Source organism: Engraulis encrasicolus, chromosome 20 (genome assembly GCF_034702125.1).
Source record: "Engraulis encrasicolus isolate BLACKSEA-1 chromosome 20, IST_EnEncr_1.0, whole genome shotgun sequence".
NCBI classification, from domain to species: Eukaryota; Metazoa; Chordata; class Actinopteri; order Clupeiformes; family Engraulidae; genus Engraulis; species Engraulis encrasicolus.
The window spans coordinates 49216005-49232415 of NC_085876.1; the positions used below are offsets into that span (position 1 = coordinate 49216005).

The window sequence follows — 16411 nt, forward strand, 5'->3', positions numbered from 1 at the left end:
ATAAACATGATGTCCATGTCATAAGCATTTTATGACCTTGGGTTGTCTTTGTCATAACCGAATGTCACTAAAGGCCAACAGTCTTGTTTATGACATGGACATAATATTCATGACACATGCATAACTGTGCCATGACACTATTATTATGACACTGTAATGACTTGCTTATGACACCAGGCGTCAGGTTAAGTGTTACTAAAAAACCCAAAATACATGTTTATCAACCCATCACTTGATATACTGTAAAGATGAACATGGCCATGGGCTGCAAACATTTATTTGAATAACATAACTTGCATTACATTTGCTCTAATGTTCTTCTTCAGATGTCCATTCCCTGATGTGGAGACATGGCTGTGAGGCTGTCAAAACGCAAGACGGGTCTCTAAAGTTTGTCAAGGGTGTTGATGAATACAGCTACGATGGCAGCGATTTCCTCTCCTTTGATGACAACTCGATGCAGTGGGTGGCACCGGTCAATGCTGCTCTACAGACGAAAAGGAAGTGGGACGACGTGCCAATCCTGAACCAGTACACCAAGGGCTACCTGGAGAAGGAGTGTGTGGAGTGGCTGGACAAGTTCCGATCATATGGAGACCGTGAACTTACAGAAAGCCAAAAACAACGTATGTTGTTTCAGTAGCACCAGTACCAATGTTTCCTGAGGTTGGATGCCTTGACATTACACTGTAAAAATGACGATAAATTATCATTTCTTTTCATTGGTTTTCCAGATCCCCCAAAGGTTCATCTTTTTGCCAGAAACGGGAGACCTCATGGTAGAGACCTTTTGACATGCTTGGCCACAGGCTTCTACCCGAAGGACATCAAGATCAGCATCCTGAAGAATGATTGGCCTGAGAAGGATGGCCACCCAAGCGATGTCTTGCCTAACGGAGATGGAACCCACCAGATTAGAGTGACCATTATAGCGGAGAAAGAGGAGATACATATGCATAGATGTAAAGTGGAACACAGGACCCTGGACAAACCCATTATAGTGGAATGGGAAACAGGTGACGCTGTCTTTCGGAACTATAAGTCTTACATGATTTTACAGTTAATTTACATACATAAACTTTGTCTTTCTTCTTTTTCTTCTTCTTCTTCTTCTTCTTCTTCTTCTTCTTCTTCTTCTTCATTTTATTATTATTATTATTATTATCAGTAGTATTATGGCTAATGATAACATTTATTACTATAATAATAATACGGTAATACCAATAACAATAATAGCAACAGTCACGTTTCTGACATTTGTAGAGGGAAAACTTCTCGAGGATCCCTGCCCTGGCTCCGACTCTGGCCCGCCAATTGGAGCCATTGTTGGTGCTCTAGCAGTGCTGCTTATTGCTGCTGGTCTGGTGATCTTGGCCAAAATGAGAAATATGCTCTGCTTTGGTAAGTTCTACACGTGGGAATGAAACAAAATAAAATAAATATTGAAACCGCAATCTCCAGTTCTCACTGTCAGCCAAGGAATTAGAAGTTGAACTTTTTAAAAGCAACACATTTTTTCTCGCGTTGGCCTTATTTAATTAATTATTGCAAAAAAATAGATGGTATGCAAAATGTTTTGGTATCCTAAATATCTGATACTTTCTGCTACTCGACACAATATATTTCAGATATTATGGACATTTGCGTTTGATGCTTTGTATACACACATTTGACATGTCAAAAAACACGTACGTACGTACAGTATATACGCCCTATATAAATTATACATAGGTTGTTCAAGCAGAAGGCATAGTGTGTAGTTATGAAAGCTTAGGTGTAATATTTTCAGTTATGCTTTTGCTACATAAAAGCTATTTTACCCTAACAGAAATAACATTTCAACTGGATTTTTTTAAATTAGATTTTTGAACAAAAATATCTGTCAAGAAAACGAATTAATACACAATTAGACCACGACAATCAGATCAGGTTTACAATTGACTTTCGCAAAAGGAGAGAGATTGATAAGCCGAAAAAACATGTTCCTCACTTGGCATTTTTCTCTCTGTCTATCATTTCTACTACAGACAAGGCATAGGAGAAATGGTAAAACACAGGGGTTACATTGTTTCATATCAGGCGACCTTGAATGTATCTTCCTGGTCACATAGTTTTCCCTGGTAAAAACATGGAAAGGAACAGAGTGCAACCGTATATGAAACAAGTACAAAAGTGAATATAAAGCAACGAGTCCCTGCTACAGATTGTGATTATTTCTACAGTATATCTAATGCCAAAATTGTACAAACTTTTCAATGTTCAATTTCATGTAATTTCTAGCTCCACCTCCTTCAACTGAAACTGTTTACCACAACGGAGGATTGCCTGGGAAAGCACCACCTAATGGGTTATCTGTAGCCCACAACGGAGGGTTGTGTTTCCCACGACACTTGTAGCGGGTCGGTCTGTCAGAAGTTACATTTGGGGTTCTCAGCAGACCGGCCGTGAGGGTGGTCGCGAGAGTAATCGTTCACTTACTAATGATTCAAATAAGCATCGACTGACTCGGAACAGTGATTAATGAGCTTTTAATCCTACATAGAGCCCCTTTAAGCCCTTGCAGTCTGTGTGATGTAATATAATGCGTTTTCTCAAGCACATCCTGGGTAGCCGTGGCCTAAGGATGATGTCTTTAGACCAGTACCCTGTAAATAACTGACTGTAGTCAATACCCTGTAAATAATTGTAAGTCCCTTTGTGTCAGCTAAGTGTATTGTAATGTATTAACAAACTCACATCTCTCCTCAGCATAGGGAGCCAATGGGAGTGACTAAACATCTTGTGGAACGGTGAGCGTGAAACCTTCTGCCACAGCAACACATGTATCTTCAAGATGTCAACCACGACACGAAAGACGTCCTTGGAGCCAGAACATGTTGACAGGCCGGTGGTACTGGCCAAAAATCTGGAGGCCCGCCTAAGTTTCATGCTATACATGAGTTTTTTATAAAAATCTGTAGGCCCGCCTAAGTTTCATGCTATACATCTGTAGGCCCACCTAAGTTTCATGCTATACATGGGTTTTTTATGCTGTCCAATGTCTGGCTGCGCACGCAGACAGGAATCTCAAAATGCTACGTGGCTATAGGTGTTTAACATGGTAAGTCCCATTGGAGCTGTGCAGTGCATGGTTAGAAACCTGTTTTGTAGTTGCCTGAATGTTAGTGGTTTCCGTGGTTTCAGCCTGGTACTATTTTCGAATCCCTGTCTGTGCACGCATTCAAGTATTAATAAGCATTTGAAAGCAATGTTGTGCCTTTAACATTTCAACATATCAATTTTATTTTGTTCATCCTTTATTTAGTACATTCTTGGTTTTATTCATTTCGTTATTTTAAATAACATTAGGAACAACATTCAGTTGTTTGTTGTTGAATGATCATGATTATGATTCAATTTTGATCCAAATAATCTTTTTGTATATAATCGTGTTACAGCCCTAGTATCTTTAATAGAAATCGATTGTTTGTGACTTTTCTGGCTTTCTGGCCTTAGTCTCTCACATAACTCAGCAAGTCTAACTGAACTTGATACTGAAAGGGCTCCAGAATGAGCGTGCGGATGTGCTGTGTACATTGGCAAGGCTTCTCAATGCCACAATGCCACAATGCCACGTTAGCAGGAGGTAATTTCAAGCTGTTGAAGCTTTTTACAGTAAAATGGAAAAAAATGCAGAGAAAATGGAAGATGAGGGAGTTGAAAATGTCAAAAGGTCAAAAACAAAAAAATATGGTCAGAATGATCATGACATGGTTGGAGTGATCTCTGTCTCACATTTCTTTAGTGCTACTGTGTAAAATGAGCTTAGTTTCCAGTGCGTTTATTCTAGAGGTGATATTGCTTTAAGTGCTATTTTCACAAGGGGGAAACCTTGAAGCTCAAAAATGTTGCCTGGTTATCACCAGACCCAATCACACGTGTCTCTCAGATTGGGACTATTGTGCAAAGTAGAGAGTTACCGTACTTGTGCACAATCCCTGGTGCTGAACAAAAAGATTACGTATTTTTGGAAAAAAAGGTTCGCACACTTCTTTGAAGAAAAGAAGAAGAAAAAATAACTTAAAGAAGAAAAAAATCCAAAGAAGTGTGCGAAGCTTTTTTCCAAAAATACTATTGTGCAAAGTGGCATGGGATTTCCCAGGCTATCAGAAATTTGTTCCCAATGATCTGGCTCAAACAAATCTGCATCTGAACATGTGCAGCCATCCTAGGAAGCTCACAGGATGTTACAGTACAATTCTGCCCTACAAAGCAAAAAGGCAGTAACTGCACAGACCTCCAAACGGAGTAAAATGTCTTTAAGTAGTTTTAAGTAGATTACAGAGACAGGTGGCAGTGTTGTCACTTACTACAGTCTTTATAGATGATCATTATTTCATAGCCTATTTAGAATTTGGTATACAAGTCGTTAAAATCATAATAACTCATTTTACAGTGCTTTTTTGCTTTGTAGGGCAGAATTGTTAAGGTGTGAAGAAACCGGCCAATTCATTCACTGTGAAATTTATTGATAAGTTTGGAAATTCAGGTTACACCTGGAAGGCAGAATTTTGACAATGTTGTAAATTTTAAGCAACATGTTTAAGTGTGTGTGTGTTGGGGGGGGGGACTTTTCCTTGTTACATTTCAGAAGATTCAAGTTCCACCATCTATTTTTTTGTCATATACATGTTTTTATTGTACCTGGTATTGAAGAATGTAAAGCCACTTATTTTTCCTGCTTTTACTGGTATACATACCGGTATGTACTTGGAAACCATGTACAGTGTGTACTTCACTTAGTACAGGGGTGGGGAACCTTTGTCTCTGCGGCCCTTGAGGCCGTTTTATCCAACCCCCGATGTAATTTTAATGTTATGCAGCTTCACATGAAATATGACATATTTTGTAATGGAATTTTAGAAAATACATTTGCAATACAATTAAGTTATATTCAGGGGACCTAGAGAAGGTGGGGTCTGTTTTAAAAGTGGCTGCCTTCAATATAGGCCTAAAGTGCAGGGGGAAATCCTGGTTTGTGTTCATAGTACGGCCCTCGGAGGACTTTTACGGCCCTCGGATGAATTTGAAGTGGCCCCTCGAGAAAAAGGTTCCCAACCCCTGACTTAATACATGTATGTACGTTACTACTAATTAATTTACTGCTGTAATTTTTTGTGTTAAAGTATTATATCTGAATTTAAGCTCTGTAATAAAGATGATTTTTTTGTTTTTGTTTTTTATCTGATTCTGATTTTGATAATATACCGGTAACTGCATTATACTCTGCTGATGAAAATGTTTCCCAGTTGATCCCACTACTGGGAGAAATCATAATGTTTTTTTTTTTTTCTTTTTAATCCATTGCATTGGACATCTGGACTAGATGACTTCAAAATGTCAAAAAGCTATTTACTATAGGTGAACAAGGTCAATTTGATTTCAAAAATATTTCCTTAAAATATTGAAGTAGTGAGTATTAAAGGTGTACTGTGTAGGATGGTGGCCAGAGTAGGTATTGCAGCTACACAGCTCATACTGTGCTGTCTACTACCAAATTTGATCTTTTCACGAAAATTTACTAAATAATGACTTTATATTTACTAGTATGACAAATGTACAGTAAGCTTTGCAGCTAAAAAAAAGTCTTTATTTTTTTGGTAATGTAAAATGGCGAACAATGGGGAAGATCCAAATCCAGACATTGGCCTAATGAATAATTATGGTGAACTGATTGAATTGATGGTGGTGGTGAGAGATCATGAAAAAGCTAACATTCGTGAATGGGCAGCATGGATTCTGGACATAAACTACTGAAAATACTACACAGTGCACCTTTACATAGAACGTTGTCAATCGATTGCTTACATCAGCATAAAAACATTGTATGGGAAGTTTTGGAAATGTAAAAATAAAATACATTTTTCGCAAACTTGCTGCCTTTTTACTTTTTTATTTTTAAATTCCCAGTGTTGCTACATTTTCAAACTATTAATGCAGACACCATGTTTGACACACTTCATAGGGCTCGTTTATGATGGAGCAGTGCTGCTTTTGCTAAGCAGCGTGCCTGCGCACTTTGCCTTTTCAATGCATTCTGATTAGAATTTCGTAACCAGAATGCACTGAAATGGCAAAGAGTGCATGCGCGCTGCACAGCAAAAGCAGCACTGCTCCATCAAAAACGAGCCAATTGGCCATTAGACTCGTTAGTGACGAAGCAGTGCCGCTTTTGCTAGGCAATTTTTCTAACCACAACCCATCAAACTGGCAAAGTGCGCATGCTCGCTGCTTAGCAAAGCAGCACTGCTTCGTCACGAACGAGCCTATTGCCTAGGTAACAGGTCACATGATACACCAGTCAAATTCCTGATTGGATAGGGAATCTACTATTTAAAATGTGCACCCCAAAGTTATCCATTGTCAAAGAGACTGTAAGGATATCCGGGTTCTCTGAGAGAGATGACTGAGACGTCTCTCTGCTTGACCCTACTCTGCCATGGGCTCAGAGGATTTGTTGACTACTGATTGTAGCCTACCTCTCTGCTGTGTGTGTGTGTGTGTGTGTGTGTGTATTCATTGTCCATCAGTAATGTTTGTCTTATAATTGCACAGGGTGTGTGTGTGTGTGTGTGTACATGTCTTGTATCAGTAGACTAGGCCTACCTACAGTTTCCTTTTGCACGTGTGTCTGGTATGGGTGAATTTGTCAGAAAGTTAATTCATTTGTTTTTACTCATCGGTTTTACGGCATTGTGTGTGTGTGTGTGCGTGTGTGTGTGTGTGTGTGTGTGTGTGTGTGTGTGTGTGTGTGTAGGCCTATGTGATTTTGTGAATGTCTGAAATGTAGCCTATGTTTAAACGGCTCATTGGAGACTGGTCAAACGTAATTTCACGTATGTGCTAACCCTGTTACATAGATTTTTGACAATAAAGTACACTTGACTTGACTTGACATTGTCTTCTCGTCTACATTAGCCTTGTCATAATATTCTATGCTATGAAATAGGCTACCCGATATCAGAGGATTGCCTATAGGCTATTGATTTGCCTCGGTATTTTGGCTGATGCGCATGTTCAAACATGATTTGAATATGGGGAACTACTAACGCGCTCAACTCAAAACAACATTAAAAGCAACTGGGTGCTCATTAAAATAAAGAGAACAGGACAGCACTCCACGTTGTGTATCTTATTGCCCGTCAATAAAATAAGCTACGCAACGTGAAGTGATGTTCTCTTTGTTTGCTACGGTATGAGGAACTAGATACAATTTCATTTCCAGACGACTGACGTCATTTCAGTGTAGGCTACATAGAAGTGCGTCTCCTTCAGTGCGTCTGACAGTCTGTCTGCGGCTGGTGCCTGTGAGCCTGCGGTTTTCCGTTTGTGAAAGCGTAGTCCCAGGTTGTCAATAACAAATACAGAGGTGAAGAGAACTGACTGGATCAACAGCTCAGGATGGGACTCCTGACCCTTGTCGGGCTTTGGACGATTCTATCGGCATGTTTGGGTAGGAACTGTTTTTTGTTTTGTTTTTTAAAATGTGAATATTTCAGGCTGGCGTTGCAAACCGAAAGTAAAAGTGGGGTAAATGTTTTGTCTGCTTGTGAGCTTCTTGTGAGTTAGTTATCAAGCTTGCTTTGAAAGTAGGCTAGCCTCAACCATACACTACTCGAAATAAGAAATTTCGTTGCCTTTTCATTCGTTAAATTATGTTTTAAGTCGAATGGACCAATTGTAATACAATACAACAGCTGACCTGTAATGCGCACACTGCACGCTAGAGGGATAATCACCATAACGCGCCCAAGACCCTCAGGTCTTCATCGGGCAAAAAAAGACTTTCTAGACTTTGATTACAATTGTAATTGTATAGAACTTACAATACACAGCAACTTCTAAACCAACCCTGTTGTTTTAGGTCAAGCATCCTCAGATAGCACTGGAACAAATAACCTTGTAGAGTAGAGTAACTTTATTGATCCCCGAGGGGAAATTCAGGTGTCAAGTAGCTTACATAAATACACATAATGCCCACATGGACATTTAAAGACACAGGTAATAGTCAGGGAGGAGGAAAATAAAAATAAAGCAAAAACTAAAAAGGCGATGTGCATAAACATATTCTGTGTAGACAAATGTGCAAAAGACATACTCTGAGAGTTGAGGTAGACAAGATAAAAATGGCCAGAGATGAGTGTTGAGTTGTAAGAAGTGGCATGGATATACTATAGGACAGGGCTGGGGAACCTTTTTCATTCCAGGGGCCACTTCAAATTCATCCAAGGGCCGTACTATGAACACAAACCAGGATTTCCCCCCACATTTTAGGCCTATATTGAAGGAAGCCACCTTTAAAACAGACCCCACCTTTTCTAGGTCCCCTGGATATAACTTAATTGTATTGCAAATGTATTTCCTAAGATTCCTTTACAAAATATGTCATCTTTCATGTAAAGCTGCACAACATTAAAATTATATCGGGGGCGGATAAAATGGCCTCCAGACAGGTTCCCCTCCCTAGATGAGTGTTGGGTTGTTGTAAGAAGTGGCATGGATATACTACAGGAAGTGAAACAAGAAGTGAAAAAATAAAGGGTCCCCCTTAGCCAGGGCTACGAATGTTGTTTATTAACCCATTTTGTCCTGGAGTGACATATACGCTGCATTCAAGTTCTTGAGATTTGAGCTGTTTTATTTAAGGATAGACTGATATATATCGGCATCGGGACGATATTTGCATTTTTAAGTGTATCGGTATCGGCCGATACGCGTGTGGTTTTGGCTGATAAGCAATATTTAGAATTTATGTCATTCTGGTTTTTTTTAAAAGTACCAAGACACTTTATTTTTTTATTACTTGATTGTTAGACATTACTTGATTGTTAGACCTCAGTTCTACCTCAATTTGTTCTACCTCAATTCTACCTCAATTTGATAATGTTAAAGGAATGTTTATTTTTAACTTGAGACCTGGAATATTTGTCATTTTTTAACCCGTATCGGAAATCGGGTATCGGCCAAGGGTGATGAAAAGAAATCGGTATCGGATCGGCCATTAAAAAACCTGTATCGGTCGACCCCTAGTTTTATTAAACATGTGGGTATGTCAGAGCTCAATTAACACATTTACAATGCAAAATGAGGGTCCTGGCTTTTAAATGCAATTATTTCATGTTTTTACTATGCGCTTCGGAGGCTGAGATATTTAGGTTTTAATAGGCAGAGGACACCTTTTCCCCAAAAAGGTCTTGGGCTAAAATGAGTTAAGAATTATGGGCAAAAAAGGAACTCAGTGCAGTGTATTGGGCTGCAGTGAAATAAAGCATTTGCCTTGCGGCCGAGAAATTTCTGCCTACTTTGGTCTTCATAGTTGTATACACTCACTGCAGCGCGTGCATGGCCGGCAGTAGGCCTACCCTGTTTCCAATGATTGCTGTATGAATTCATTAAACTTTTGAAACCGGTGTAGTGGATCACAATCAATCTTCCCTATAGTTTCCCAATGTAATAGTCATGTTTCGGTCGTGAACGAGCCGGTTCTAAGAGCCACACAACGAGAGCCGCTTTTTTTTTTTTTTTAAATAAAAAAAAGTATTGTCTTCCGGTGCCTCACTGTCTCCCCCAATCTTTTTTTGAGGACACAAAAACACAACAATTTTTACTCTTTATAGGCTTCAAACCTATAATAAGAAGTAATAAACTAATCTTAAATCTTGAATCTTGTTGCGCATATGCTCTGCACTTTCCACAGAGCCGGCGATTTGTTTTCCCTTGTTAGTGCAGGAAAACACTTTTTTTTCTCAATGTGTTTACGTGAAAACGGCACATACAGTAATTGGCCAAGATGTATAATGGGCATCGCTAGGGGTTACAGACAACAGTCAAGCAGCAGAAACATGACAGGAGCAGACCAGAATAATAAGCGAGAAATATGGATGGATGGGGGAGCCGATTGGGAGGCAAAAGAGCCGGCTCTCCTTACAATGGAGAGAGACGAAAATCCCATCACTGCAAACATAACTCCCCTCATAGACATACGTATAGGGCAGTGTTTCTCAAACTTTTCCAGACCGAGGACCACTTTGTCCCCCCAAAAATGCTCAGGGACCACCTGTCAACTGAATTGACAGTTGACGGGTGCTTATTTGACACTGCTAAATTCGAGGCACTTCCCTTACTTTTTATTCACATCACAAGCCTGTCTTATTGTGGTGAAAATAAAACTTCAGCTATGTTTAGCTTTGTAATAATGTTACAAATATAGTCTACTGCTAGCTTGTCTTGGAAAAGTAGAAATCCCCTCGGGGACCACCTGAGCTCTGTCGTGGACCACCAGTGGTCCCCGGACCACACTTTGAGAATCACTGGTATAGGGCCTACAGCTGGGGCGTCAGCTGACCTAATGCTGTGCAGAGGCACAGTTGCAGTTGCTTGTTTTTAAAAGCTTGTAAAAATGGGCAGTCATGGGTGAGCGGTTAGGGCTTCAGACTTGCATCCCAGAGGTTGCCGGTTCGACTCCCGACCCGCCAGGTTGGTGGGGGGAGTGATCAACCTGTGCTCTCCTCCATGACTGAGGTACCCTGAGCATGGTACCATCCCACCGCACTGCTCCCCCACTTGCATGGGTGAAGCATAAATGCAATTTCGTTGTGTGCTGTGTCACAATGACAATGGGAGTTGGAATTTCCCAATGGGCTTTCACAAATTAATTGTATTATTGCAAGTAGTGCATGTGCACATTCTGTAGATTACTCTGTATGCTAAACTCCAAAGTAGCAAAGTTGTTTATTTTTGTGAAACTCTTACTGGGGCACAGCAAATCAATACCCAGGCACGTGCCCCTGTAAAATAGGTCTGGCGACGCCCCTGACCTGCAGTAGATGTCTACAGCGTCCTGCACGTACAGTCGCCTAACAACCTGGTCTTCTCTTGTGGCGAATGGGATGTTGTATCCAGTATTCCTCGAGATCAGGGTAGCAAATATATCCCGAAAGTCTGTTGGGGAACGTTTGGCTACGTTGCGCCCACACAAGTTATTCACACAGGAAACTGTAGCAAAACGTTGCAGGGAAAGATTAAAAAAACACTATTTAAAGCACTCCTTACTAAAGTTAAATTTGGCATGTAGCCAGTATTTAATAAAGGCTTTTTAACTTTAGTAAGGAGTGCCTCAAATAGTGTTTTTTATCTTTTCATGGAAGTTTGGATGCCCAAGTTCTTTTTTATGAGCACCGTTTTTTACTAACTGGATACAGGACCCAGTGAAGCATTCCCTTTGCTCTTTTTTGTAAAACGTTGCAGGGATTGAAAACAGAGGCTTTATAGGCCAACTAATTAATCACCATCAATAATCCCCTTAACAAAAAGCATAGTGAGACAATTATCGGTAACCAATGAGACAAATCAATGGCAGAATGGCGACACCTTGTGGGCAGGTAAACACATGGCAAGCTCAGAAATCCACATAATTGTTGCCTTCACCAGCTCGGGACCTCTCGAGACAGCTGACGACACTGCTCACATGACAATCGAGTTCTGGAGTTTGGCGCATGAACGCCACTGATCCCGGAACAATCGGGATTCATGCGTGTTTTGTTTTGGTTCTCTTTTCTTTTTTTCACCTCACCTTGAGCCTCCACACCCACGACATATAGGCCTAAGTTTAGCTGAAGTAAGCTAAATTAAACAGCCAGAGACCAGCATTACTGACATATGTGCATCTGCAATTGAATGACATTGACTGGTGTTGTTGATAGTGATTACAAGATGATATTTTAGCATTTATGATACTGTTTACATGTCAGTTGCATGCATGGGCGCCATGTTGATGATGCGTGCGTCGTCACACAAAACACAAGCTCGGGAACTGGTTCTTCTATACTTCCGCTAGAGATCAACCTCGATAATTATCGATCTGACATTGCGTCACCAAATGTTCACTCCCACTTTCCCGAGGTTTTAGGTCGGCTTTCTGGGGATTCTCGATTTTTTGAACGAGGCACATGTGTTCATTCCAATATGCACACTCCCGTCCTCCACTTTGTTTGTGCTTGTAGCCTCGCCCCGCCTCCGTGGAGAAAACAATAAAGTTTCCCAGCTGTCAGCATACATGTAACCACAACAACTTTTGAGGGACTGTTTTTCAATCACCATAACAATTACACAAGAGAAAATGACATTAGAATTGTGCTTTTGCAAGATATTGAATACATTTTCTGTCGTCAGTGACATCATCATGAGGTCACAAGCAGGCAAGTGAGCAAGGGAGGACGGAAGTCCACATATTGGAATCCACATAGGGTGAGTGTGTGTGGAGACTAACTAGTACATGACCTGAGTTGGGTAAGGGCACAGTTAGTTTTGGCCGACTAGTTTTCTACATATATATATAAATACAGATAGGAAGATGTGGAAGCCTAGAAAGACAACTATCCTCGCCTGTATACATGGGTTCTCATTTTTTGTTTCTCCCTGGCTGCACAAACCTGGCTGCGCACAACTCAACCTCTGATTGTTGGAAAAAAAAAAAAAAATAGAAAAAAAAAAAATAGCTCATAGCTATTGGCTGTATAGCTTCCTAGGGCACGCCCATACCTGTGCACTGAAAACACCTGTAGTGCAGTGTTGCCAGATTGGGCTGTTTCCCGCCCTGGGCTGCTTAGAATGGCTGTGTGCGGGTAAAAATGGCATTTAGCAGAAAAAACCCGCCCAATTTTTGCCAGAGAAATCAATAGAATTGGGCAGGATTTTGTGCTTCTAGGCGGGTTTTGAGCATTTTTTTGGACTGGAAATTATCAGCCTCATCTGGCAACCCTGCTGTAGTGCTGTTCCTTTGGCACTGGAGGGCATGGTACGGCAGGTTTACCTGCTGCACTTGAACAAGCTGTAACCTGACACGTCACAGCAGTGAGTCTAATGTAGGCTATTTACGGGGCATGTTACGACATCACAGCACTCAGTTGGTCTTGCCAGTGGACTCGACATTTTCCTTGTTGAGGCGAGGTGAGGCGGAGGTTGTCAAAATCAACAAAGGGTCACCTACAAAGTCAAGACAAGTGACAGGATCCACTTCGCTCGACCCAGGATGGGGCCTGGGACCCTTTTCGTGGTTTGTGCGATTGTCTCGACGTGTTTTGGTAAGGAGCTGACTTTAAAATGGTTTATGTCTGGGCGCAGCAAAGTGAAAGTAAAATGGACAAACACCTGTACTGGTGTCATTTGTCCGCCATTTTAAATTCAGGTGGATTGTACCTCAGATGGTTCTCACACCTTATGTTAGAAGTGATAACAGGCAGTATACATGATTTTATGATATTATAAGGACTATCCTTTGTTATGTCTTATTGGTGCATTTTATTCACTTAAATAATAATAACAACAACAATAATAATAGAAATAACAATTATTATTATTGCTATTATTATTATTACTATTATTATTATTATTTATATTAAATGTGTTAATATAGCACTTTTTATAACAAAATAATTTCAGTTGTAACTCAACACTACTTGGAAATGACATCGCTCAAGCAAAACTTTTTATGACGATGAGTTGTAGCCCCCTGATGCTCGCCGTACCTCCAGTGGCACTCTGTAATAGTGAACAGTTAACCATAGCACTGCAATACTATGACATAACACAGGGCCTTTAGTGATGCACTACGAGTTGGCCGTTGCCATTCTGGTAACAGCACATTTATAAAACTATGTCTCAACGGGTTAAGGAGGGCCAAACATGGATAGAGATTTGGCTGACTTGGTTTCCTCCTTTGATCATTCCAGAGCAGGGGTCCCCTACCTTTCTAGGTCTGCGGGCTACTTAGGGCTACTCGAGGGCTACTCAGGGGTTACTGAGAGCAACCAAGGGCTACCAGAGGGCTACTTTTGCTCAAAATCCTCTACTGATGTCTTGACTTCATTCCCAAATCACACTAGATTGAATAATAATTTGCTTATAAGTCATAAATAAATATTATGTATAGGCTATAAAGAAATAATATCATATTTAAATTAAGAACTGTGACTCAAATCTTGTAGTCGTCACTATTTATTTACATCCTTGGTGGGCACCTGGAAGCACCTCCAGGGCTACCGCGGGTACCGTGTTGGTGACGCCTGTTCCAGAGCCTACTGTAGGTGCCCTGAGACTACAAACATTACCTCTTTTAGATTGACCTTAGGAATGGATAACAAGGCGATAGAGATAGGAGGCAGATAGGAGTGCAGGTGTGTCAGCAAGCAGAGCTGCTTTTACCAATAGCCCGCCTAGGCAATTGACTAGGGCAGGGATGTCAAACTCAGGCCCGGGGGCCAAATTTTATTTGGCCCACAAGATAATTTCAAATGTGTATAACAGTTGGCCCACATACACTATAACTGTATAGAGTATTAAGATTTGAACATGAAAATTCTTATATCACATATGATTGAATATGATTTGAGTATGAATATGAGTGGGCCCAGGCCATTGAAACAACTCACACTCAAATGCAACAGAATGTGCAGACACATTTGAACTATGATGGGAATCTGTTTAGACATCAATTGAAACATTTTTTTATTTTATTTTTTTTACAAAAATGGACTGAAATGCCCGAGTTTGGCCTGCGACTTCGCGATTTTGGCCCTCGGTCAATTTGAGTTTGACACCCCTGGCCTATGGCCCCACGGAAATAAGTCCTCTGTAGCAGTACTGACAGCAGTGCAGGTGTGTCAGCAAGCAGAGCCGCTTTTACCAATAGCCCGCCTAGGCAATTGACTAGGGCCTCGCGGGAATAAGTCCTGTATATGGGGCCTCCCCTTCAGTTTATTTTAGTTTATTTGATAGGGACAGATACATAACATGTAGGTTGCATAACAACGAAACAGAACAGCAAGCATCATAGCATTTAAAGCCAAAAGCTAATTTCCAATGCCCGTCCCTAGAAGGGCTTTTAAAACAAGACAATAGCAGCAATAACAATAATATATAATAAAAACAGCCTATACACTCATTCAGTCCAATCATTCATTTTTTTTAAATATATCAATCATATTTAAAATAGATGTTTATTCATCCATCCATCTCATGCATTCACTAAACAGCATAATCACATTTCCTACCAATCTTACATCTGTCCTGTACTTACTGTTATGTATTCTTACACATTATCACACACACACACACACTCACACACACACACACACTCACACACACACACACACACACACACACACACACACACACACACACACACACACACACACACACACACACACACACACACACACACACACATGAAATCAGTCAACCCACCGATGGCATACACAGGCATCAATAATTCAAGAAGGTCCCATGTCATGTATAATGTTTACTAGAAGCTAGTCCTTTGTCTTAGCAAGACGACCAAAGTTCCAAGACGCACTGTACTGAGAGTGTGTTGTCTAACCGGTCTGTGTAAATTCCTAGTGGTATTTATTTCCTTGTTGCATTTTCTACATACTACAAGCACCACAGTGAAACGATAGATGCACCATGGGACACTGTCCCATTTTTGGAAATAAGCTTATGTTACATCTCCCCTTGAGTTAAATAATAGGGTTTTAGCGTTCTCCTGTACTGTTAGCCGCAAGCTGGTCCCATAGGACTCAATGTTAACTGCTAGCATGGATGTAAAATTTGCACTGCCATACCCAGAGAACGGTTGAAAGTACAGGAGAACGGTAACACCCTACTATTAACTCAAGGGGAGTGAAATAAGCGTATTTCCCAAAATGGGACAGTGTCCCTTTAAGGTTGCAGGTGGAATCATAGGTGCCAAAGGAGGGCAGACAGAAGCGAGCTCTAGCTACACTGATAGAGGGGTGAGACTAGTGCTGCCACACGTCCAGGTTTTTCCTGGATTGTCCCGGTTTTTATGGTCTGTCCGGGTAAATTCTTTTTTATAATGCACAGCTTCAGATTAGCCCATTGAAGTAAACATATGTCATTAATGATTCGTGCTCGCGCATCAGTGTGTCCAGATTTTTTACCCCTGAAATGTGGCAACCCTAGACAGTGGTGTAGTCTACTTTTTAATGGTGGGTACAGTACTGTATATTTGAGCATTTTCTGAAGTGGGTATACTGTATATATTTGTGCTATTCCAGATAATGGATCAATCAATTTTAAGTGGGTAAACTGAAATCCCTGAAATTTTGAGATCACCAAGCATGTGATGGTAGGTCATGGATAGTTAGACTGTGAACGGGAGCCTTTCAAATATGTAGTGTGGAAATTATGCTGAGAAATTGAGCGAAACTGAAAACTGGGGATCGGTTCATGGATTCCTGATTCGGAGTAGAAATGTCTACATGTTTACATGGCTATGGATGTCTTAGTGGAGACTTCAAAACACAAGACAACTAAACACATCTGTCACAATGATGTTTTGGTTTGATTTGTT

The 16411-nt window shown here is 40.6% G+C and overlaps 1 protein-coding gene across 1 annotated transcript in view; it reads left to right on the forward strand.

Annotated features, from left to right (window-relative positions):
• Window positions 1-16411, forward strand: part of LOC134436081 (uncharacterized) — a 50918-nt gene that overhangs the window by 16769 nt on the left and 17738 nt on the right. The window contains exons 8-11 of the mRNA XM_063185107.1: window positions 327-626; window positions 735-1016; window positions 1264-1401; window positions 12993-13121. Coding sequence (XP_063041177.1) covers window positions 327-626; window positions 735-1016; window positions 1264-1401; window positions 12993-13121 — 849 coding nt within the window. The remainder of the gene's footprint in view (window positions 1-326; window positions 627-734; window positions 1017-1263; window positions 1402-12992; window positions 13122-16411) is intronic.